At 44.9% G+C, this 24862-nt stretch overlaps 1 protein-coding gene across 1 annotated transcript in view; it reads left to right on the forward strand.

The window, feature by feature from the left end:
- The window catches only part of LOC121276264 (fibroblast growth factor 10-like), a 144980-nt gene extending 129171 nt beyond the window's left edge, over positions 1-15809 (forward strand). The window contains exons 2-3 of the mRNA XM_041184530.1: positions 1599-1702; positions 14307-15809. Of these exons, the coding sequence (XP_041040464.1) occupies positions 1599-1702; positions 14307-14525 (323 nt within the window). The 3' untranslated portion in view covers positions 14526-15809. The remainder of the gene's footprint in view (positions 1-1598; positions 1703-14306) is intronic.
- Positions 15810-24862: the final 9053 nt, after the last annotated feature.

Below are 24862 nucleotides of genomic sequence, written 5' to 3' on the forward strand. Positions count from 1 at the left end.
TGCAAACCCTACTTTTGATTGTAACATCTTAAACCATGTGTCAATTCCACATCCTGGTTCATGAATAGCCCATTAACTTATAAAGGTGTTTTAATGGGGAATATTTTGGGTTTATCAGCATCATCAGATTGGTGAACAAGCTATACCCTCTGAAGCAGCTTCAGAATTAGCATTGCTAAGGGATGTGGGTGCCAACCCAGACATAATGGAACTTGTTTACTCATAAGTGCTATTTACAGTTTGGCCACAGGAGTTCAATGGTCAAGACAGTCACTTAAATCTGGACAAACACATACCATTGTGTGGTCTGATTGCATCAGCTATCTCTCAGTTAACATATTCATGAAATCGCATCATCATTTCTGTCTCTGTTTGATTTATTTAATTTCAGCCCCCAGCTTGTTTTTTCAAAAGTTCAGTTAAAAGTCCTGTTCATTCCTGGGATACGAAACCTGGCCCATTTCTGGTGATTGTCCATTTACAAACTGCCTTTGTAAGTGCAGTCACCTGAGCTTTAATGTTGGCTCCCTTTAAGTCAAATATGTTCTTGCCAAAGGGCTGGCTGCACGTATTGTTACCGAACATTTGGTGGCTCTCATTTGCATAGACCCAACAAGCTGCTTGTCTATTTCCAAAACTGAAAGGAAACTCTCCGATTGATGGTGGGAAGAGGTCATAACAAACAGGAAGTGCAGCAGCCTCACCATGGTCCTGAACAGACAGAGTCGGTTACAGGATAGGGCCAGGACTATGAGGGTAGGGCGAGGTGGGAAATTAGGCAGCAGTCGGAAGGATTTTTGTGGAGGCACAGTAGCAGCTGCCCCAGAACTGAATGTTGGCCTTTTCTGAATGGCCTGTGGTGATCTCTTTACCCTGGTTTAACTACTTATCATCAGCATCAGCGGCCAAAGCTTGAGCAGCACAGGCACAGCGCATTTTCATTTTTAAAATGACACTGAGATCCTATAAGCATCATCGGATCTTAACATACATATTAATGAGGCTTCCAACTATTTACAGCAGTTAATAGGCAGCAGTCTATTTCACCTGTTACTACAGCGGGAGGCTTCTCATTGCAATTTTAGTCTCAGTATCGCCTGTCTGAAGAAAAACAGGTTGGTAGGGAGAGGCCAAAATGTCCATCAAAGTCTTTTCCCTCACTTCATGCTCAATGGCGATGATTTAATCTCTGTTACAGTAAAATTCAGATCAGATGCGATGAAGCATTTGTCCTTGGTTGATTCAGCATTGCAAGCCAACCACGGTCCTAGTGACAATTTCTGCTACATCAATCCTTTTTCTGTCCTTTCTCACAGTGAGACTGAGAAATTACTATCACATTGTGCAGAACTTGAATGTATCTGAGGGGACTTGAGTTTACAGTGAAATAGTTCATATTGTCTAAACTTCATTTCCATGACACCTTGAATTGCCATTGTTTCTTCTGTGGAGCACATGTGCAGCATGAGGAATATGATGTTTTTACAGCCTCCATATAAATCTTTTTCCTTTTTGCAATCAGTAGTATTTAGACTATATTCTCTGAAATACCCCTGCTATGGTCTTCATAGTAACAAGATTATTCTGTTTTGTTCCAGGTATACTGAAAATTACGTCTGTGGAAGTTGGGGTTGTGGCGATTAAAGCAATTAACAGCAATTATTATTTGGCCATGAACAAGAGAGGAAAGATCTATGGCTCAGTAAGTATTCTTTAAAAGCATTTCAATTATAATGTAGTTAAAAAGAGATTATAATGATTAATGGCTTAATTATCTGCAGATTATAATGTGGTCAGCAATTGACTTAGTTACTAACAGGCCAAAGCTTAAATCACAGAACATATCAACTGTCAGATTACTGCTGTGTTGGTTGGATTGATTAGATTAGATTTAATTGAACTAATTGTTGAAAAATTACTGTATTAACTTTATTCCTCTTGTGGACTCTGTGGTACTGTGGGATCTAAACATGCCTTTTAATGCATCATTTTTTTTCTCATCCAATTTCCCCCCCCACCTGTCCTTTAGGCGCCAACCCCATAGCAGGGTACAGCTCCATAGATATTGCATGGCCCCATCTGGTAACTCACCTCATCCAAAGGGACAATCTTCATATATGAGTATAGAGCTTGTCAACGGTGACAGTGTCATTGTTCAGCAAAAACTTGTCCCCATGCCTATGCTTTCCTTTAATACAACATTCATGAACAGGAACACTAGCTAATTCACCTTTCCATCAAATCTAGTGGGCAACTGTAGCACTCCAACTGCCACTCAGCTAACTCAGCACAGAACAAGGATCATAGATGTGCCATTATCCTTCAGTATTTGAAGATATGTAATTGTGTGCTGTATAAACAAAATAAAAATGACTTTTGAAAGGATATCTGGATATCTGAAATAAAAGCAGAAAGTGTCAGAAGTACTCTGGCAAAATCATTGAGTGAGAAATAGAGTTAATATTATAAGTCAATGAAGATCATCAAATAAGGGGTCTCCCATTTAAGACAGAGATGAGGAGGAATTTTTCTCTCAGTTCTCTCACGGGGTTGCTAGTAAGTGGAATTCTCGTCCCCAGAGAGTAGTGGAAGCTGCGACACTGAATATTTTTAAGGCTGAGTTAGATAGATTCTTGATTGACAAGGAAGTCAAAGGATATATGTGGATAGACAGGAAAGTAGAGTAGAGGCCACATCAGCCATGATCTTATCAAATGGCAGAACAGGCTCGAGGGCTGAATGGCCTACTCCTGCTCCTAATTTGTATGTTCATAAGTACCAAGCTGAAGTTCTATTTCCAGAGATGCTGCCTGACCTGCTAAGTATATGCAACATTTTCTGTTTTTATTTTAAAAGTTACATAAAGCTGCCAGTGTAAGGGAACTTCTCACAGCACTTACAAATGCAAGTAGCTGGTTAACAGCTGAAAAAGAGAAGTTTGGGGAAATCTAGGGAATGATTTTTTGGAAGCTTTTCAAAGCAGAGGACTGGGGCTGCACAAGCAACTCGTGAAGTCAGCCCGAAATTGAGCTGTGAACCTCATTAACATTTATTGTGTGAGGCGCCAAAACCATTCTCACCTTCACAGGTAGCAACATTTTACTTGGAAGGGACAGTGGGACAGATGGCGAGGCGTTGGTGGGTTGGGGGAGGAAGGTCACAATCGAGAGGCATTGTATAGTCGACAAAACACTCCTTATGGCTCACGGGAAGTTTTCTCAACAGGTTATTCTTTTCAGAAAGCTTTCCTTCAGTTGGCAGCAGCTGAAGGAACCTGAGTAGGGCAGGCCTGACCCACTTATCACCACCTTTTCATGTGAGGGGTCCATAAAGGACGTTAGGCCCCTCACTTACGTAATTAAGGGATCTAATGCCTGTGTTAGGCAGTTGCCGGGGTGACTGAAAAATGGCTTACCCAGTTTCTGAGCAGACATTATTCAGATCTCTTTGAACACAAGACGTTGGTCCCAAAACTGTCATTGTGCATGTGCAACAAAGTCCAATTTATAGCCCAATAATTGAAAGGATGGCCTCCAATGGTGAAGAAGAGGGGAAAGGAAATCAGCAATAATCCAAGGTTAAAGGAGTAGAGAAAGCTGGCTAGGATGTATTGCTAGGGAAGATTGTTCAGATCGTGTGGTGTGATGAGCCGGGGTGGGGTTGTCAATGACACTGAATATTGCAAATGGAGAGTTTGGAATCAAAGACTTTGAAATTTTCTGAAATTGACTTTGAAATTGAAGTTTACTGAGGTAAGGAGCTTTGTGGGTTCATGATGATGGGTGGGGTAGAAATAAGAGATGATGGACATGTAAGGGAGAGGACATGGGCCAGAAAATTCTATATGTGAAGAACAAACTTCTTCCATAAGATTTATTGGGAATGTTCTACATATTAATGAGTTCAACTTAGAATGGATATATTGGCATTTTGTAAACAGGATCAGATCAACATTTAAGTAAAAAAGTACAATTTGTTACATAAAAGTACAATCCAGACACTCAGTGGAAGCGTGATGATTTTGACAGTTTAACCAGCAATAGTACAATTACTCCAATTATTACTTGCAGATTTGTAAATCATTGAACAGGTTTGTTTTCACCATCCCAGCAACTCCCTCCTATTCAGAATGGCTGTATTGTTCTATCCTTGATAAACTCTCTGATTCATGTCCGCATAAAATGATATTGTCATATCTTGAGAACAGTCACACTCTATTATACATGAATAACCGTCCCTGTGGAACAGGGCCACAAAGATCACTTCCAGCAATGAATAAGCAATCTGAAAACAATTTATTCACTGGACCAATCTGAACAAAAAAATGTGATACACAACCTCTAATACCAAATGAATTTTAATTTATTTTGTTTTCATTTAACTTCTTAAATTATTGAATAAACAATTAAGTCCACTGTTTTATGCAGGCAATAGTAGACAATCAGGATAAGTGAAGTTTTTTAATATGAGTTTGTAAAACAGCCATGTCAAAATTGTCAAGGTAATCTAAAGTTAAAAAATAGCTTTATGAGCCACCTCAAGTTAATGCACTGCCAAGATATTGACTCAATAATACTTATATAAGTATTCATCAGTTACTTATTAGGGTATTTCATTGTGGGAGATTACTAAGTAGTGATTAGTTAGTTAGAACGAGAAAAATTAATCAATTTTGCTTCCAATTTCCACCCTTCCCTCACCTTGACATGATCCATCTCTCACACTTCCATACAAACATATGTACGAACATAAGAGCAAATGAATTAGGCCACTCAGCCCCTCAAGCCTGCCTCGCCATTAAATAAGATCTTAGCTAATCTGATTGTAACCTCAACCCCAAATTCCTGCCTACTACTGGGCCAGAATTTTCCTGTTGGCATGCAGGGGCGTGCCCAGCAAGCTCGCATGTAAAATGACACATGGTGATGTCGGTTGAGTGTCTCGACGTCACTGCACGCCATCACAAAATTTCGCTGGGCAGGTGTGCGATAATAGCCAATGCGCACCAGCCATTAATTAATGGGCCACTTAAGGTCCTTGAGGTGCCAATCGATGGTGATTTTTCAGCGCTCATGCAATCTTTGTGTCGGCGCATGAGCGCAACAGGCAGGCGGGTAGGACACATTTGTATAAACCTCATCCAAGGGCGGGACAAGAGGGCTCAGTGGGTTTGCGAGTGTGCCCTGTCAAATATTGTTTTTTCAAAGTCACTGATACTTGCCTTTGTGATCTGCAATACTTCAAATCACATTCCAGCTGCTTGGTCTGGAATCAGAACCTTCAGGCCAGCACTCTGCAGTGAGGAATATATTTTGGGTTTGTAGTTTCAGGAAGCCTTCCCTTAGCCTGGGGATGGAAGCTGAACTCTCCACTGAAGGCACCTCCCCTGAGGAGGAAGGGTGGGCTAGAAGGGGGAGGTGGCCAGGGGTGCACATTCAGGCTCCAGGGGAGCCAGCTTTGGGAGGACAGGCGCAGGCACAAGGGGCGCAGGGCCAAGAGGTAGTCCAAGGTGGAAGGGGCCACAGAAGACACCACTATCCTGCTGCCAGGGTATACAAGCAGAGAAGCAGCTACCTCAATATGTCTGAGGCGCAGTGCCGAAGGAGGCTCTGTCTTTCAAGGGAGACAGTCAACTACATTTGTCAGATGATTGGGCCTCAGATCTCCACAAACTGTGTGGGTGGACACCCCATGCCAGTGGCTCTAAAGGTCACAGCTGCCTTCAACTTCTATGCCTCTGGCTCCTTCTAAGGGTCAGTGGGTGATCTTTGCAGTGTCTCCCAATCAGCTGTCCACACCTCTGTCAAGCAGGTTACAGACGCTCTATTCAGACGTGTATTGAAGTTCATCCACTACCGCTGCCGCCAGGCAAGCCAGACACAGTGAGTCAGAAGCTTCGCGGCCATTGCTGGCTTCCCCCGTATCCAGGGTGCAATAGGCTGTACACATGTGGTCATCAAGGCGCCAGCAGGTGAGCCCAGTGCCTTCGTCAACAGGAAGGGCTTCCACTCCATGAACGTGCAGATAGTGTGTGATTACAGGATGCAGATTCTACAAGTCTGTGCAAGGTACCCAGGCAGCTCCCACGACGCCTACATCCTCAGACACTCCCAGGTGCCAGGGCTCTTCAGTGCTCCAGCCCGGCTGGATGGATGGCTGCTGGGTGACAAGGGCTTTCCCCTCAGAAAGTGGCTCATGACGCCTCTCCGCCATCCAAGAACAGAAGCTGAGCAGTGGTAGAATAGGAGCCACGGCTCCAGAAGGGCTGTGGTGGAGAGGCATTGGTCTTCTCAAGAAGCACTTCCGATGCCTTGACTGCTCAGGGGGCGCACTCCAGTACCACTCAGATCATGTGTCGCTGATTGTGGTTTCATGCTGCGCTCTCCACAATCTTGCGCTGGAAAGAGGGGATGTTATTGACAATGAAGATGTAGACACAGTGGCTGTGGCTGCACACCATCAGTCCAGCAGTGAGTCCAAGGGTGAGCACACACAGGGAAATGCTGAGGGGGTAGACGCTGACCCGGGAATACTCCAGGGAGGCAGGGACACCTGGAATGCTTTAATCCATCAACCCTTCAGCTAGCCCACCACATATGGACCTCCAGGACAAGCCTGGGCTGCAGGCTCCATACTTGATGCCTAAGTACAAAATCTGCCTGGATAGGAACATTAACTAAGGGCCTTGCTAATAAAACTAAATGTCCCACATTTTTAACATTATTGGAAACCATCCACCTCCAGAGGAAAAGAGGCACCCTCAGCCATGGTGATATGTCTGAATTTAATATTGCAACCAAAGAAGCTTAAGAAAACAAAATGACAAAAAAGTTAAAAATCACGCCAACTCATAAAGTTCTCATTGTGGGCCAACACAAAAGCACCACTGATAAACCCGAGGTGTGCCAAAGGTGCCTTATGTTTACATTTTCGGGTGCTGCTCCATCGCTGGGTGTGGCATCTGGGACAACCTGCTGACTCTGCTGTCCTGTTGGCCTCGATGACCTTAGCGGTCGTTCTCTAGCCCATGGAGCCTGTGCTGGCCCCGCCTGGGAAGGAGCTGCCAGTTCCACAGCTGGCATCTGCCCTGTCGTCGTAGCCTCACCAGATGCAACGGTCACTGGCAGAGGGGCGGAGGAGCTGCCGCCCTCATCTGGAGCACCCTGAGAGGAACCCGCAGAGACAACAGGCAGCTGCTGCGACAACGTGAGGTCGCTTCGGACCTCCCTGTTCACCATGGATGGATAGGCACCGAGTTGGGAAACTTGGTGCCCAGACCATCTCCCACACTGGCACTGACCAGCTGAGGTCAATGCCGATGTGAGGGCTTGCTGGTCGGACCGCATCCCCAGGAAGCCCTGACGAGTCTCCAGGAGGAGCCTCTCTACGAGAGTCACCACTCTTTCCATGGAGGAGGCATGGCGCTCGGACATGTGGCTCATTGTTTCTGCAATAGTCTGCATAGACTCCACCACCACGGACACAAAGCCAAGGATAGGCTTATGTATCTCCCCCAGATGCTCCCGCATACTCGGCCGCATTTCCTGCATTTGCTGCATCACAAACGACCCCAGAGGCACATCATCAGGCACCGACTGCGCATGTGACTGGTCTCCTGCATTCCTCCGACTGCTGGCATCATGGGCACTCTCTGTCTCTACCAGCTCCTCCAGCAACTGTGAACTGTCCTCACCATTAGCCAATGCTCTAATTCTCACCGAGGTGCTAGTATCTGCATTGGTGCCTGCCTGACAGAGATGGTGTGATGCTGGTGAGACTTCAGGGCCCTCAGGTGTGAGAGGGGTCCTCTGCTGCTCCTCCTAACAGCCCTGCTCTGCTGATGCTGAAAGGAAGAACAAGGACATTGGATCAGTTAACGTGGAGACAATGTCAATGTGTATCCCTGTCCCCTGGATCATTATGTGCTCATCCTTCCATAAGCAATGGTCAAGCATGTTGCAAACTTCAATCACTAAACATTCAACACTGCTATGGCTGTTGGGAGAACAATGGAGATCTCACTGCTGGGCAAACATAACTGCCTGTGGCTCCCCAGCCTCACCGACACCGGTGGACCTGTGTGTATGGCACCTCTCCAGGTCTAGAGCCTCCTGCTCGAAGTGGCTGAGAATCGCCAACTGGGCTGGCCCTCTACCAGTCCTCAACCGCTTGGCTGCATTATGTGCATTCTTCTCCTGAAAAGGAGAGAAGAGCATTGATTAGTGCTACTTGTACCTGGATTCTCTTTGCGGACGGCCCACCCCAACCAGAGTGGGACATTGCAGGACTGCAGTGCCTCCTCACCCTGCTGCTGCCGAACACTCACACAAAAATGCAAAGCATGTCCACCCCCCATCCCCTTGGCCAACTTCTGCCTACTTCACATTAGGCACCACACGGTCTAACCTTCCATAGCAAGGAGGTACAAGCACGTGGAGCGCAGAGGGCAGCAGATGGATTGGTGCTACGACACCTTGAAGCCCCCCTCCCAGCATGTCATCACCCTGACTTTGACATGTCCTGGAGTTCCAGTTCTGCGCCTAGGTGCAGCTCCTCCAGGTTGCCCCCAAAACAGTCATGTGGGTCTCAGTGTACCACATGCTGTGGGTGCAGAACCCATCTCTTCACCACCCTCTCAGGGTGACCTCAGCATGGGCAATATCTGCTGGCCCACCCAGCGAAGGACACATGCCATCAATGATTCAATGCAGTCACTACACTCAGACTTGTTGGTGGTGGGGCTGTGGAGGGGGGGGCTGCGCACCAGGGCTGGGGGGGGGTTGGGGTTGGGGTTGGTTAATTGACCAATGCCAACATTGTCCTCACCCTTCCTGACCACAACAGGTCATTGGAACACTTGTGACACCGGATCTAGGTGCATTGCCCAACGTCACGGGAGCTCACCACCTCTACCACCTCCTCCTAGGCACGTTTGGCCATGTGGGGAGGGCCTCCTCCTCCTATCCTGAGGTACCAGGACCTCCCACCATGCTGCCACCTCCTTGAGGAGAGCAGCAAGGCAATCATCAGAAAAACGAGGGGCACAGTGCCCCCCTGCCCTACCCTCCTGCCTGGCCTGCTCACCAGCACCTCTCTGGGGAGCCCTTCCACTGGCCGTGATTCACAACCTTTGAAAGGCTGCAGCAACCTTTTTAACAGGCCTCCGGGTCACCGCTGGACCCGGTGGTCACTGCAGCCCCGCCGCCGCCCGCCCACTCCCGCTGTCCTCGGGAGCCGCGAATCACGGGCGGCGATTGGGTCTGCACCCACCTACGCCCGCTCCTGCACCACCCACCCGACAGGCAGAAAATTCTGCCCCTGATAATCTTTCATCCCCTTGTTAATCAAGAAACTATCTAGCTCTGTCTTAAAAATATTCAAAGACTCTGCTTTCACTGTCCTTTGAGGAAGAGGGTTCCAAAGACTCACAAACCTCTGAGAGAAAAAAATTATCCTCACCTCTGCCTTAAATGAGCAACGCTTATTTTTAAACAGTGACCCCTAGTTCTAGATTCTCCCACAAGAGGAAGCATTCTCTCCACATCCACCCTGTCAAGACCCCTCAGGATCTTAAAGGTTTCAATTAAGTCGCCCGTTACTCTTCTAAATTCCAGTAGATACAAGCTTAAACTTTCCAACCTTTCCTCATCAGACAACCCGGCCGTTCCTAATTTTAGCCTAATAAACCTTCTCATAACTACTTTCAAACATTTACATCTTTCTTTAAATTATGACACCAGTACTATACACAATACGCCAGATGTGATCTCACCAATGCCCTGTATAGCTGAAGCAAAATCTCTCTACTTTTGTAATCAATTCCTCTCACGATAAAGCTTCCTATTAGCTTTCCCAATTACCTGCTGTGCTTGCATAATAACTTAACCTATATATGTCACTTTGTAGCCTCCTCACATCCTCTTTGCAATTTACTTTCCTAGCTATCTTTGTGTCATCCACAAATTTAGCAACCATTCCTTTGGACCCTTCGTCCAAGTCATTTATAGAAATTGTAAGAAGTTGAGGCCCCAGCACTGATCCTGTGGCACACCACTGGCTACATCCTGCCAACCAGAAAAAGACCCATTTATGCCAACTCTCTGCTTCCTGTCAGATAGTCAATCTTCTATCTGTGCCAATATGTTACCCCCTACACCATGAGCTTTTATTTTCTGCAATAACCTTCGATGTGGCACTTCATCAAATACCTTCTGGAAATCTAAGTATAGAACATTCACCGGTTCCCCTTTATCCACAGCACATGTGACTCCTTCAAAGAACTCCAATAAATTGGTTAAATATGATTTCCCTTTTACAAAACCATGTTGACTCTGCCTGATTGCCTTGAATTTTTCTAAGTGCCCTGCTATAACATCTTTAATAATAGCTTCTAACATTTTCCCTATGACAGGTATTAGACTAACTGGCCTATAGTTTCCTGCTTTATGTCTCCCTCCCTTTTTGAATAAAGGAGCAATATTTGCTATTTTCCAATCTAATGGAACCTTCACTAAATCTAGGGAATTTTGGAAAATTAAAACCAGTGCATCAACAATCTCACTGGTCAATTCTTTTAAGACTTAGGGTGAAGTCCACCTAGACCTGGGGACTCGTCAGCCTGAAGCCCAACAATTTTCTCAATACCACTTCCCCGGTGATTGTAATTTTCCTGATTTCATATTTCCCTTCCATTTCCTGATTTACAGCTATTTCCAGGATGTTACTTGTGTCCTCTATAGTGAAGACCAAAATACCAGTTTAATTCATCTGTTATCTCCCTACTTTCCATTATCAGTTCCCAAGATGCACTGTCTATAGGAGCAATGCTCACTTTGTTAACTCTTTTCTTATTTAATTATCTATAGAAACTGTTATCCATCTTTATCGTTCCAGCTAGCTTTCTCTCATACGCTAATTTTTCCCTCCTTATTAATCTTCTTGTCATTCTTTGCTGTTCTTTATATTCTTTCCAATCTTCTGACCTGCCACCAATCTTTACGTAATTATGTGCTTTTTCTTTAAATTTAATGCTGCCTTGAACGTTTTTAGTTAGCCACGAATAGTGGACCCTCCCATTGGAATAAAAGTAAGGAGCAAAAAACTGCAGATGCTGGAAATTGAAAACAAAAACAAAAATACCTGGAAAAACTCAGCAGGTCTGGCAGCATCTGCGGAGAGGAGCACAGTTAACGTTTCGAGTCCACATGACTCTTCAACAGAACTAAGGAAAAATAGAAAAGGGGTGAAATATAAGCTGGTTTAAGGGGGAGTTGGGAAAAGAGAGCTGGATAGAGGGCCAGTAATAGGTGGAGATAGCCAAAAGATGTCACAGACAAAAGGACAAAGAAGTGTTGACGATGGTGATATTATCTAAAGGATTGAGCTAATTACGGGTAGAAAGCAGGACAAGCAAGGACAGATAGCCCTAGTGGGGGTGGGCTGGGGTGAAGGAATCAAAAAAGGCTAAAAGGGAGAGATAAAACAATGGATGGAAATACATTTAAAAATAATGGAAATAGCAGGGAAAAGAAAAATCTATTTAAATTATTGGAAAAAACAAAAAGGAGGAGGAAAAATCAGAAAGGGGGTGGGGATGGAGAAGAGAGTATCATGATTTAAAATTGTTGAACTCAATATTCAGTCCGAAAGGCTGTAAAGTGCCAAGTCAGAAGATGAGGTGCTGTTCCTCCAGTTTGCGTTGAGCTTCACTGGAACAATGCAGCAAGCCAAGGACAGACATGTGGGCATGAGAGCAGGGTGGAGTGTTGAAATGGCAAGCGACAGGAAGGTCTGGGTAACACTTGTGGACAGAATGAAAGTGCTCTGCAAAGCGGTCACCCAGTCTGCGTTTGGTCTCTCCAATGTAGAGGAAACCGCATGGGGCGCAACGAATGCAGTAGACTAAGTTGAGGGAAGTACAGGTGAAATGCTGCTTCAGTTGAAATGAGTGTTTGGGCCCTTGGATGGTGAGGAGAGGGTAAGTAAAGGGGCAGGTGTTGCATCTTCTGTGGTTGCATGGGAAGGTGCCGTGGGAGGGGGTTGAGGTGCAGAGGGCAACGGAGGAGTTGACCAGGGTGTCACAGAGGGAACGATCCCTACAGAATGCCGCCGGGGGGGGGGTGAAGGGAAGATGTGTTTGGTGGTGGCATCATGCTGGAGTTGGCGGAAATGGCGGAGGACGATCCCCCGAATGCGAAGGCTGGTGGGGCGATAAGTGAGGACAAGGGGGACCCTATCATGTTTCTGGGAGGGAGGAGAACGCGTGAGGGCGGATGCGCAGGAGATGGGCCAGACACGGTTGAGGGCCCTGTCAACCACCGTGGGTGGAAAACCTCAGTTAAGGAAGAAGGAGGACATGTCTGAGGAATGTGCATCATCAGAACAGATGCGACGGAGGCGAAGGAACCGAGGAGAATGGGACGGAGCCCCCACAGGAAGCGGGGTGTGAGGAGCTGCAGTCGTGGTAGCTGTGGGAGTCAGTAGGCTTGTAATGGACACTGGCGGACAGTCCATCACCAGAAATAGAGACAGAGAGGTCAAGGAAGGGAAGGGAAGCGCCAGAGATAGACCCTGCGGAAACGATGGAGGGGTGGAAACTGGAAGCAAAATTAATAAAATTTTGCTCAAGCACCAAGGTGCTCCGCTGCAAACTAATGGGTCAGGGGATCAGGGGGTATTTAATCCAGGTGACGGGGAAGCTGGCGGGATTCCCGAGTGAGGCTGCATTGTGAGCAGCGAATACAGTATACGAAATTCGAATACGTACAAGTAAATTGTTACTTCACCTGGAAGGAGTGCTCCGTCGCCCCTGCACCTCAACCCCCTCCCACGGAACCTTCCCATGCAACCACAGAAGATGCAACACCTGGCCCTTCACTTCCCCTCTCCTCACCGTCCAAGGGCCCAAACACTCATTTCAAGTAAAGCAGCATTTCACCTGTACTTCCCTCAACTTAGTCTACTGCATTCGTTGCTCCCAATGCAGTTTCCTCTACACTGGGGAGACCAAACGCAGACTGGGTGACCACTTTGTGGAACACCTTCGTTCTGTCCGCAAGCATTGCCCAGACCTCCCTGTCGCTTGCCGTTTCGGCGCTCCGCCCTGCTCTCATGCCCACATGTCTGTCCTTGGCTTGCTGCATTGTTCCAGTGAAGCTCAACGTAAACTGGAGGAACAGCACCTCATCTTCCGACTAGGCACTTTACAACCTTCCAGACTGAATATTGAGTTCAACAATTTTAGATCATGCACTCTCTTCTCCATCCCCATCCCCTTTCTGATTTTTCCCCCTCCTTTCTGTTTTTTCCAATAATTTATATAGATTTTTCTTTTCCCACCTATTTCCATTATTTTTAAATGTATTTCCATCCATTGTTTTATCTCTACCTTTTAGACTTTTTTGATTCCTTCATCCCACCCCATCCCCACTAGGGCTATCTGTACCTTGCTTGTCCTGCTTTCTACACTTAATTAGCACATTCCTTAGATACTATCACCACCTTCAACACCTCTTTGTCCTTTTGTCTGTGACATCTTTTGGTTATCTCCACCTATTACTGGCCCTCTATCCAGCTCTCTTGTCCCAACCTCCCATTGGAATTTCTGTCTCATTGGAATGTATATATTTGGTGTATTCTGAAATATCTCTTTAAATGTCTGCCACTAATATATCCCTTAACCTCATTTGCCAGTTCACATTAGCGAGGTCTACTTTCATGCCCTCATGATTGCCCTTATTTTAAGTTTAAAATACGGTATTGGACACACTCATTTCTCCCTCAGAATGAATGCAAAATTCAATCATATTATGAACGCTGCTTCCCAGGGGTGCCTTCACTAGGTCCCTCCCCTTCCTTGAATTCTCTGTCTCCAATTCTGGGTATGGGCTGCCTCCTAATATTTATTCTAAGCCCACTACCTCCCACAGTTATCTTGGCTGATCCTCATGCCCAGCTTCCTGTATGAGCTTCAATCCATCCTTCCAGTTTCTCCATCTGTTTCTAGTGTCTGTTGTGATGATGCTACCTTTCACAATTTTACCTCTGACATGTCTTTTTCCTTAACTGAGGATTTCTACCCCTACTATGATTGACTGTGCGACCCATTTTCTGCACATCAGCTCTCACCCCTTCCCCTCCCTCCCAGAACCATGATAGGGTTCCTCTTGACCTCACTTTCCACCTCACCAGCCTCCGTATTAAAAAAGGATCATTCTCCGCCATTTCTACCACCCCACCATGATGCCGCCACCAAAGAAATCTGTAAGTTCAATTTTTGTAACATTGTTTTAATTTTTGTTTTGCAGAAAGAGTTTAATAATGACTGCAAACTTAAGGAAAGAATAGAAGAGAATGGTTACAACACCTATGCTTCCATGAAGTGGAAGCACAATGAACGGCAAATGTTTGTGGCCTTAAATGGAAAAGGGTCTCCACGGAGAGGACACAAAACGAGGCGGAAACATCCTTCAGCCCATTTTCTACCAATAGTGGTGAGACAGGATGTCTCCATAATATCAGAATAGAATCAATGAAGACACACTTTCGCAGTAATGAGTCCTGGTATTAATTCAACACTGCATTTCATTCCAAGCCTGGCAAGACTCTATTAAATGTGGAAGTCTTAGTAATGAACATTATCAGCGCTCAGGCAGTAAACTCACAGACATCTGCTTGTAAAACTTGGAACAAGCCTTTGATATTCAAATAATTGTTACTGGCACAAGGAGTTCCCAGGCCAGTAAAGATTGAAGCAATTGGAGAGAACGTATTTCACTGGCGGGCAATGGCAAAATATCTTGTGATGCAACCTGAAGCACGAGAGGCAATGCAGTTGTACAATCTTGTATGATCTTTGTGAGAAGATGTTATTTATGGAGTACTAACCCATATCAAAGACATTATGCTCATTCAAGCCTGATTATCCAATGAGCGGTTAAACACGCAAACGTTTATCTGGAAGCACTTTGGGTCAGATGCGAGAACAACTGTTTTCTGTAACTACACTTCAGCACAATAGACAGGCTCCAAAAGTATATATAAATGCACGAAATGTAAAGCTGCTCTAACAAAATGAGTCTTGAGTTGCTGTTCAGTTGATCAATTCTGAATTCAACTTTTAAAGTGTGCTTACGTTGCAGAGACAGCAAGACTCCACAAAGTAAGATGTAGTAAAATTAGCTTGGTAATGATCCTTAATTGAAAATAATCTCTAGAAAATAAATACTTATGTTTGTCATTAAAATAGTAATAATATTACATCACAACTTATTAATCTTCTTAAAATGGCCCCAACCATTTTGACGAAAACTAGATTCATTTTGATAGAGCAGGTCAAAAATAGTAACAGTATACGTCCCTTTTTCATAGTAACACACTATGTAAGTTGCATTAAGCCTCTTTTGCAGTGAGTAGAAAAATACAAGTAGTAGTCAAATTGTATTTTGTTCTAAATACTTTTAAAGATATTTCTATTAAGATTAATATTGATGCTGCATTCCCTTCACACTTCATTATTGTAAAATGGTTTGTTTATTTTTGTTGTTTGGGAATAGTATTTTTGGTACAAAGAAGAGTTTTTGACAAGTCAGACTGTAGATTAATTTGTTCTAGAATTTAACCCCTTTGTTACTGGTGTCCCATAATTATTTAACTTGTGTCATTCCAGGCATCTCTAGCCAGCATGTCAGATATTTAATCTATTGTTTGTTTGAACGATAGCTGTACAAAAGATGTTTTCTACATTGCATAGTGGAAAACAATCATTTGATCACTCTCCTGGTTTCTTTAATAAAGTTGGTTGTCTCTCACACGTGGGACAATATATCTTAGCTAGATTTTGTATTTCAGTTGAAAGGATTAGAACTTGAATGGAATAGTTCCCCAAATTTTCACCTTCGGAGTGAGAAATATTTTTATTTCCTTTCCAGTTTTCTCCTCTTTCCCCTTCAGACTAATAGCAGCAATTTATGCTTGGAGTACAATCCTGCAGGAACTGACAATACTTCAGTGCCTCCTCGCCTGAGTAACTATTGTTCATGCCTGGGTAGCTGACTGGTGCGTTGGTCAATGTACAGTGGTCACCACTTGGTTTTTAACCAACATTCACATTTGCACATTTTCTGATTGGATCATTGAATCAACTGTGGGAAAATTGGTCAATTTTTGCCCTCTGTATTCTGGGAATATACAGGCTTATTTTCTAACCCTCACTGTTGTCCATGCAGAGATGTCCTAACTCAGCACAGATCTTGCCTCTTCTTTGCTTGTACTGGCTCACAACCAAACCACATGGTGCATCTGCTGACTAGGCCCCTCAGGGGAGCTGATAATATATTTTCTTGACTCCGAAATCTGGCCTTCTTGCTTTATGTGTTGCTATAGAATTCCTTTTTTTTAAGTGCCTAATGAAGATGTTCTCGGAATTAGATCAGAGGGGTAATTTTTACCAAGGTGATCGCCCAGCAAGGAGCTTTATCCAGCCTGAACAACAAAATGGGAGCTTGCAGCCCAAAAACTTCCATCCATTCATTTCGATGAAGGAAAAAACACAGGGGATTGTGAACTGAGTTTTTAATAAGCAGTCCCAGTGGGTAAGGCTCCTAGCCAGAAGAGTTGTCTCATAAAGATATCTTTCACATAGGAGCATTGCTTTATTTCTTACTGTGGAAATTCCTTCCAACACCTGGTACAAAACATGTAACCTTGATGGGTATTGGTTTACTGGAAAGTGAAGGAACCCATCAGAACCACATAATGTTCTTATCCACTGCTATCAAATGGTGATTGTTACTCATTGTGACTGTACTGTACATTTAAAATAGCTGTTAAGAAGAAGCTGGACGGAGTTTTTACTTTTCTACAAAATCAAACTTAAAGTGATATTTCACTAAATGCTGCCCAAAAAGTCCACTTGTTTGTGCTTATGAAGCTATTGCTATTAAGATTAGTACTACATCTATTCATGTTTTGTCATTGTAAAGTGGCCTGTTTATTTTTTGTTATTTAGGAAATGGTATTTTTGTATTTTTGCTTTTGAAAACGGACTCAAAATAGTTGGAAATTCAGGCCTCCCAGTGATGATTGCTTTACTGACTACCAAACTAAAGGGAAGAATGTTCCATTTGGTGTGCGGGCATGCGCCTGACACGCCGGAACATAAAATGATGCGCGATGATGTCGGGTGTGTGTCCCAACATCATCACACCATCTCGCAATATTTAGTTCAGCGGGCGTGCACCAGAGTGGGCTGTACGCCCGTCAATATTTGAAAGGCCTATTAAGGCCATTAACGTACTAATTAACTTCAAATTTACACTGCCCAACCAACCTAATGTTTAGCTGGCAGCCTAATGGTTGGCAGGTAGGCGTAAAGGCCAAGAGGCCTTTACCTTTTTTAAGAAACCTCATCCACAAGTGGGATGAGGTTTCCTAAGCTAATGCTAATTATATAAAAACTTTATTTTGAAGATAAAAATGTGTCCCATCTCATGTGACACAGCCACGTGAGGGGACATGTTTCATTAAATTTTAACTGTCCTTATTTTTTTCTTAAAAAGCACTTTAATCTCCCTGAGGCAGCTCCATGCCTCAGGGAGATTAAAGCGTGCTTTCATATGCATGCGCGAAAGAGCGTTGGACCTGACTCTCCCTCCTTCACCCCACCCGCACAAGTAGCACTCAGTGCTACCGCTCGGGATCCATGCAGGGCGGTCCTTAACCACCCCCGCCCGCTCCCGCCAAGCCTGCCCAACCAATGTAAAATGCTAGCGAAAGTGTTTAATTTTGCTGTTAAACCCGCATATATATGCTGTGCCCGGATTGTTCTGGTAACCAATAAAGAGGCCTAAAACTTCAACATTTTTGAGCCTACCTTCAACAGCAGAACGTATTTTGGTGTAGCACTTAAAGAAATACACTTTAAGAATTAAGTGTGATTTGGTTTTGTAGATGGCAAGAAATTAGACCAGCTTCTTCTTAGCAGCTATTTTTAAGGGCAGAATCATCCAAGATTTGCACTAAGTGCAGTTGTGGGTGGGCAGGTAAAACAACCCACCGGCTGTGATGGCGGGTTTTTACACCATATCGTCCCAAACCCGCCACATTACTTATGCATTCCCAGGAAACACGCGATTTCCATAGCAGGCAGGCACTCATTCACCCGCCACGCCATAACCTCGCTGCCTCATCACTCTGGGCGCCATATCAGTTCAGTCGCGCGCACACATCTCAGTTCTTCCAGTCCACAAATACTGAAGTGAAGATATCCACAAAAAGCAAAAAGACTGCAGCCCCCAGGTTTAATGACACATCACTAGAATGCCATTTGGGTGCTGTGGAGGCCTGCTGTGATATCCTCTACCCCTGCTCTGGCTGCAGGATGGGCAGACGGTGGCAGAGGTGGTCAGTGCCAATTCTGCATAGAAGAGGTTGGCCATCCAATGCCAATAGAGAAGAATGGATCTCACCCATGCAGCCAGGGTATGGTAACCATCTCATCACTCTAAAGTCTCACACTCAAGCCCATCACACTGGCATCTCACTCACTGCCAGCTCAAGGGACATCACCACCCATTCTCAAAGACATATCCTCACATGTCCATCCGGCCTCATCTCCTCTGGAGACTGCTTCCTCAGTCCCCACAATCTTGAAGCCACTTGCATAGATCAACATGTGCCCCCACACACACCCTGGGATACCCTCCTTCTCCAGTACTGCTCTTGTACTGCAGCCTCCTCCCTTGCCTGAGGCCACTTCCCCCCCTTTCCCGAGCGAGACCTTGCCCTGCAGCTGTTGAAAAGCCACCCACATATGGCTAATCTGGTAGATAGAGACCTACCTGTGAACCCCTGTAAAAGTGATGTGGTGCTGCCTGTGAAGCCTAGTGCTGACGACTGCTAGTGCTGATCAAAACAAGATAGGCAAACCAACCTTGAAGTCCCGAGAGAAGTGCAGCCCGCCAGGTGCACGTCGCTTATGTGCTGTTGTCTATCCCCACCAATGTGGACGGTTGATCCAGCGGGGACTGTGGAGGGAAGAGTCTGGCAGGTTGACCTTATAATGAAATGCCGATGTATTACAATGAGGTTCCCGACATGAAATGGCAGGTAATGTGGCCTACCATTGGCAGGCAGAATGAACGATAGCAAATAGGTTTCACAACGTCATGAAACCAATTTTTGGCCTTCTTGTCATAATGTCCCTTCACGCCACCGAACATGCCGACAGGCACGGAAAATCCCAGCCTAAGTGTTTACAGTAATGCATAGTTACATCATTCATTAAAATAAATGATTATCCTACAATATGGAAGTGCTGCATGAATAGAGCAAGCATTAGCTACGAAACTTGACATCTTAATATAAGATTTTCAAATGCGTTTGTTACCAATTGGAGAGTAACATCATTATCTTTTTTTCATTGTAATAATCATAGTATAATATTAAAAAAACGGAGCATGTTACATTTCAAATGATAAAAATAAACCCTTTGCTGCCGCACTATTTCTTCAGGAATAAACCAAGAAGCTGCACTTGAGATATAAAGAATTTCTAGAGCTGAATATGACAGAAAAGAAAGAAAACACAATTTATTAATAAACATAAGGCATCTAGTGGTCTTTCGAAGAATTCGCAAAACACACTATACTTGTGGCTGGCAGATTTGAGTGTCAACCACAATTGGAACCTGAGCCAGCAACCACAGCAGCATAAAGGGAGTGTCTAAACCACTACACTACCAGACCACAACAATTACTATACATTTATAAGATTCATTTCTATCTTTCTTCCTTCCCCTTTCTTTTAATTGTCATAATCCCTATTCATCATAGCAGTAGAAACCTTTAGGCTAATAGTAGACAGAAGGTTACAATAAACAATAGGCATACAATGGAGCACTATTTATTTATTTAATTATTTAGTCCAAGGAAAAGCTGATCTTAAGTAAGTTTTAATAGTCATAGAGTTATTTTGTTCTTTGGTAAAATAATGAAAATAAAGACAATATTGTATGTTGAGATTTCCTGTCACTGGTTTACTTTTTGAAATTTATTCTACAGAAAATTGTGCAGCCATTTTATAAAGTGCACTCATCAGTTGTGCTACAAGAAAGCTTTTGTCAGATTATATCATGGCTATGGACATTGTTGGCTGATTATCTATTTCCAACATAATTGTGATAGTGCCAAGAAGACATAACTTTTGTGTGGGATCGACACAGACCCATATTCAGATCTGGGTTTCTCAGTTTATTTACACACTGACCCATCATAGAACCCTACAGACAGCTTTTTCAATCTTACATTGTATGAATTTTCCACTGCTCCTGCAGCAGAATCTTTATCACAGAAGTGATATAATACTATTTTTAAGCTGTCAAATCTACCAGGTGTTAATCATTACAATTTGTTGATGGCAGCAGGAATGACTCACATGATAATCCCTTAAATTCGTTAATGAGTTGGCATTTGCCCAGGATATCAATTAAGTAAACAGCTTCATTACTTTTCATACCATAGCAAATGTAATAAAAATAACTGCATCTTAAAGTAGAAATGCAGCCCACCATAAGAATGAAGACACTGTCAATCTTTTTTATATTAAGCAAGATAACCCTAAAAATCTATAGACTTCCTGGTGGATTCCTGTCGTAGCTTCCTCAGGAATCCATTGGAAGACCAGAATCCAGGGGGTCCAGTACACCAGGAACTTGCCTTGCTCAGGAAGACCCATTTGGTTTTGTAAGAGGTGCAGCCTCTGTCCATCCACTGTTAATAAGGCCAGAGGTATAGGATTAGGCAGAGCCAAAGGCAGGGACCTCAGAGTTCTGAAAACTCCAGCCTTTCTGCCAGTGGAAATGGAATCAGTGACTGGTATGACTGGTGAGATCAAGCGTACCAGGATAAGATTGAAGGGGAACTAGAGCCTAACTAGAGCTCCTGGCCAGGATTGTGGCCTGAAATCTTTACAAGGCACTCTATTGTTTTCACATACAAGTCCCTTACAGGTACTTGGAGTACAGTGGCATAATGCTTCTGTTATTGGCCTAGAAATTCAGAGGCCTGAACTCATGATTTAGATGCATGAGTTCAAATCCCACAAAAGCAGATGTGGGATTTAAATTAAACAAATCAAGAATAGAAACTGATATCAACAATGATATGAAACTACCAAATTGTCATTAAAAACTCATCTAGTTCACCAGTATTCTTTAGAGAAGAAAACCTGCTACCATTACCTGGTCAGGCCTATATGTGACTCCAGATACACTGGCTCTTAACTGCCCTCTGAAATGGCCTGGCAAGCCAATGACAAGTTGTATTCAAGAAGGTGGCTCACCACCAACTTCTCAAGGGCAATTAGGGATGGGTAATAAATACTGGCCTTGCCAGCAATGCCCACATCACATGAATAAATGAAAAAAACAAAGTAGGCCACTGGGGAAGCTTGTAATCATTTCAGTAGGTGTAGCATCACAATACTCCACTGCATCACAGTAGGCTTCGCTATAGATCAACGTTCTTTAAAATTATGGTAGATGTGATGGAGTCTTAGCCTTCATTCAATGGTAGCACTTTCACCCATTAGTCAGAAAGATGTGGATTGAAGTCCCACTCCAAATACTTGAGCACATAACAGGGTGACAGTCCAATGAGGGGCAGAACTTTACAGCCCCATTTTGGTGGAGGCAGGGCCATAAAATGCAGCGAGCCATTCAAAAGTCCATTGACCTCAGCAGGACAGTAGAATTCCGCCAGTATAAGATTCTGCCTGGGAGTTCTGCACTGTTGGAGTTCAAAGGTGCTTTAAACTGTAAAATGTTTTGGTGCATCCTGAGATTGTGAAAGGCACCATGCACATTCTTTCTTCACTGAACTCAGTAAATTTTCTGAATAAAAAATGCCATTACAATGACAGTAATTATATTAATTATTAATTAATAAGACACAACTACCTACATAAATCTGCAAGCATTTACATCTTTCCATTGCTTTCGCTGAACAGAAAGATTTAGACAAACAGAATGGCAAGGATTTCACAGGTGCTCATGAAGAAAGCAGCCCACAAAGATCTAGCCATTTCTGTGCAGTGGATTTCCCCTTTTCCAACATCAATGTGAACCTGATGCCAGGTTCAAAAGGGAATGGGATTGCTACCTGAAAAGAAATAATGTGCAAGGTTACTGGGATAAGATAGGGTAGTGTGACCAGGTAGAATGCTCTTTCAGAGAGCCAGTGCAGACTCAATGGGCTGAACTTTCCCTTTGGTGTGCAGGGGTGGGCAGGAGTGCCGAAGTCACCATGCACCATCATGATATTTTGCTGGGCGGGCACATGATGATATCCAACGCATGCCCGCCATTAATTAACGGGCCACTTAAGGCCCTTGAGTATTCAATCAATGCCGATTTTTTGGCACCTGTGCAATCTTCAGGTTGGCGCACGGGCGCAATAGGCAGGCGGGTAGAACACATTTGTATCAACCTCATCCACGGGCAGGAGAAGAGGGCTCATTGGGGGCGTGAATGTGCGTAGTCAAGTATTTATTTTTGAAAGTTTTTCAAACTTGCCTGTGTGATCTGCAATAATACTTCAAAATGCATTCCAGCTGCTTATTCTAGACTCTTAACCTTCAGGTCAGCAGTCTGCAGTGAGTAATCTTTTCTGGGCCTGCAGGTTTCAGGAAGCCTTCCCTTAGCCTGGGAATGGGAGCTGAACTCTCCACTGGAGGCACATCCTCTGAGGAGGAAGGGAGGGCTAGAAGGGGGTAGAGGCCAGGAGAGCACATTCAGCCTCAAGGGGAGCCACCTTTGGGAGGACAGGGGCAGGCACAAGCGGCTCAGAACCAACAGAAAGTCCAACGTGGAAGAAGCTGCAGAAAATGCCACTATCCTGCTGCCAGGGTATACAAGCGATGAAGCAGCTACCTCAATATGTCTGAGGTGCAGTGCCGAAGGAGTCTCCATCTCTCAAGGGAGACAGTCAACTATATCTGTCAGATGATTGGGCCTGAGATCTCCGTGAACTGTGTGGGTGGACATCCATGCTAGTGGCTCTAAAGGTCACAGCTGCCCTCAACCTCTATGCCTCTGGCTCCTTCCAGGGTCAGTGGGTGATCTTTGCGGTGTCTCCCAATCACCTGTCCACACTTGTGTCAAGCAGGTGACAGATGCTCTGATCAGCTGTGCATTGACCTTCATCAACTACCGTTAGGACCAGACAAGCCAGAAACAACGAGCCGGAGGCTTCGCAGCCATTGCTGGCTTCCCCCGTGTCCAGGGTATTGTAGACTGTACACATGTGGCCATCAAGGCGCCAGCAGGTGAGCCCAGTGCCTTCATCAACAGGAAGGACTTCCACTCCATGAACGTACAGGTGGTGTGTGATCACAGGATGCTGATTCTACAAGTCTGTGCAAGGTACCCAGGCAGCTCCCACTGCGCCTACATCCTCAGACACTCCCAGGTGCCGCGGTTCTTCAATGCTCCAGCCCGGCTGGATGAATGGCTGCTGGGTGTCAAGGGCTATCCCCTCAGAAGGTGGCTCATGACGCCTCTCCGCCATCCAAGAACAGATGCTGAGCAGCGGTACAATAGGAGCCACGCCTCCACAAGGACTGTGGCGGAGAGAACCATCAATCTTCTCAAGATGTGCTTCCAATGCCTGGACCGCTCAGGGGGCACACTCCAGTACTCCCCAAGTCATGTGTTGGTGATAGTGGTTGCATGCTGCACTCTCCACAATCTTGCGCTGAAAAGGGGAGACGCAATGGACGATGAAGACAATGACGCAGTGGCTGTGGCTGCACACAATGAGTCCAGCAGTGAGTCCGAGGATAAGCATGCACAGGGAAATGCTGAGGGGATAGACGCTGACCCGGAAATACTCCAGGGAGGCAGGGACACCTGGGATGCTTAAATCCAACAAACCTTCAGCTAGCACACCACAGATGATCCACCAGGACAAGCCTGGGCTGTCGGCTTGATACCTGACACCTCAGTGCAAAATCTACCAGGTTAGCAACAGTAACTAATGGCCTTGTTAATGAATGTCCAATAAAGCACTCATTAGAGTTATGAGAACCATATACATACAGAAGAGAAGAGGCACCCTCAGCCATGATGACATGGCACTTTAAAAACTACCTGGATGAGCACATGGTACGTCATAACATTCAAGGCTATGGGCCAAGTGCTGGTAAATGGGATTAGGTAGGTAGGTCAGGTGTTTCTCACGTGTCGGTGCAGACTCGATGGGCCTAAGAGCCTCTTCTGCACTGTGTGATTCTGTGATTCTGTGACATATCTGAAATTAATGTGTCAAGCAAAGCAACTTATTACAAAAAAAAGACAAAAGTGTTACAAATCAAATAACATCATAAGGGCCTCATCTCGGGCCAACATAAAAGCACCAATGAAAAACCCGTGGTGTGCCTAAGGTGCCTTATGCTTTCATTTCCGGCTGCTACGTCTTGGTATTACCCCATCGCTCGGAGTGACACCTGAGCCAGCCTGCTGACTTGCTGTTCTTTTGGCCTTGATGGCCTTGGCAGGCATCCTCTGGCCTGTGGAGCCTGTGCTGGCCCCGCCTGGGAGGGATCTGCCAGTTCCACAGCTGGCATCTCCCCAGTCATCGCAGCCTCACCGGATGAGACGGTCACTGGGAGAGGGGCGAAGGAGCTACCGCCCTCATCTGGAGCGCCCTGAGAGGAGCCCGCAGAGATGATAGGCAGCTGCTATGCCAAAGTTAGGTCGCTTTGGATGTCCATGCTTACCGTGGACGGATGTGCACCAAGCTTGGAAACTTGATGCTCACACCATCTCCCACACTGGCACTGACCAGCTCAGGTCATTGCTGATGTG

Source organism: Carcharodon carcharias, chromosome 1 (assembly GCF_017639515.1).
Source record: "Carcharodon carcharias isolate sCarCar2 chromosome 1, sCarCar2.pri, whole genome shotgun sequence".
Classification (NCBI taxonomy): domain Eukaryota; kingdom Metazoa; phylum Chordata; class Chondrichthyes; order Lamniformes; family Lamnidae; genus Carcharodon; species Carcharodon carcharias.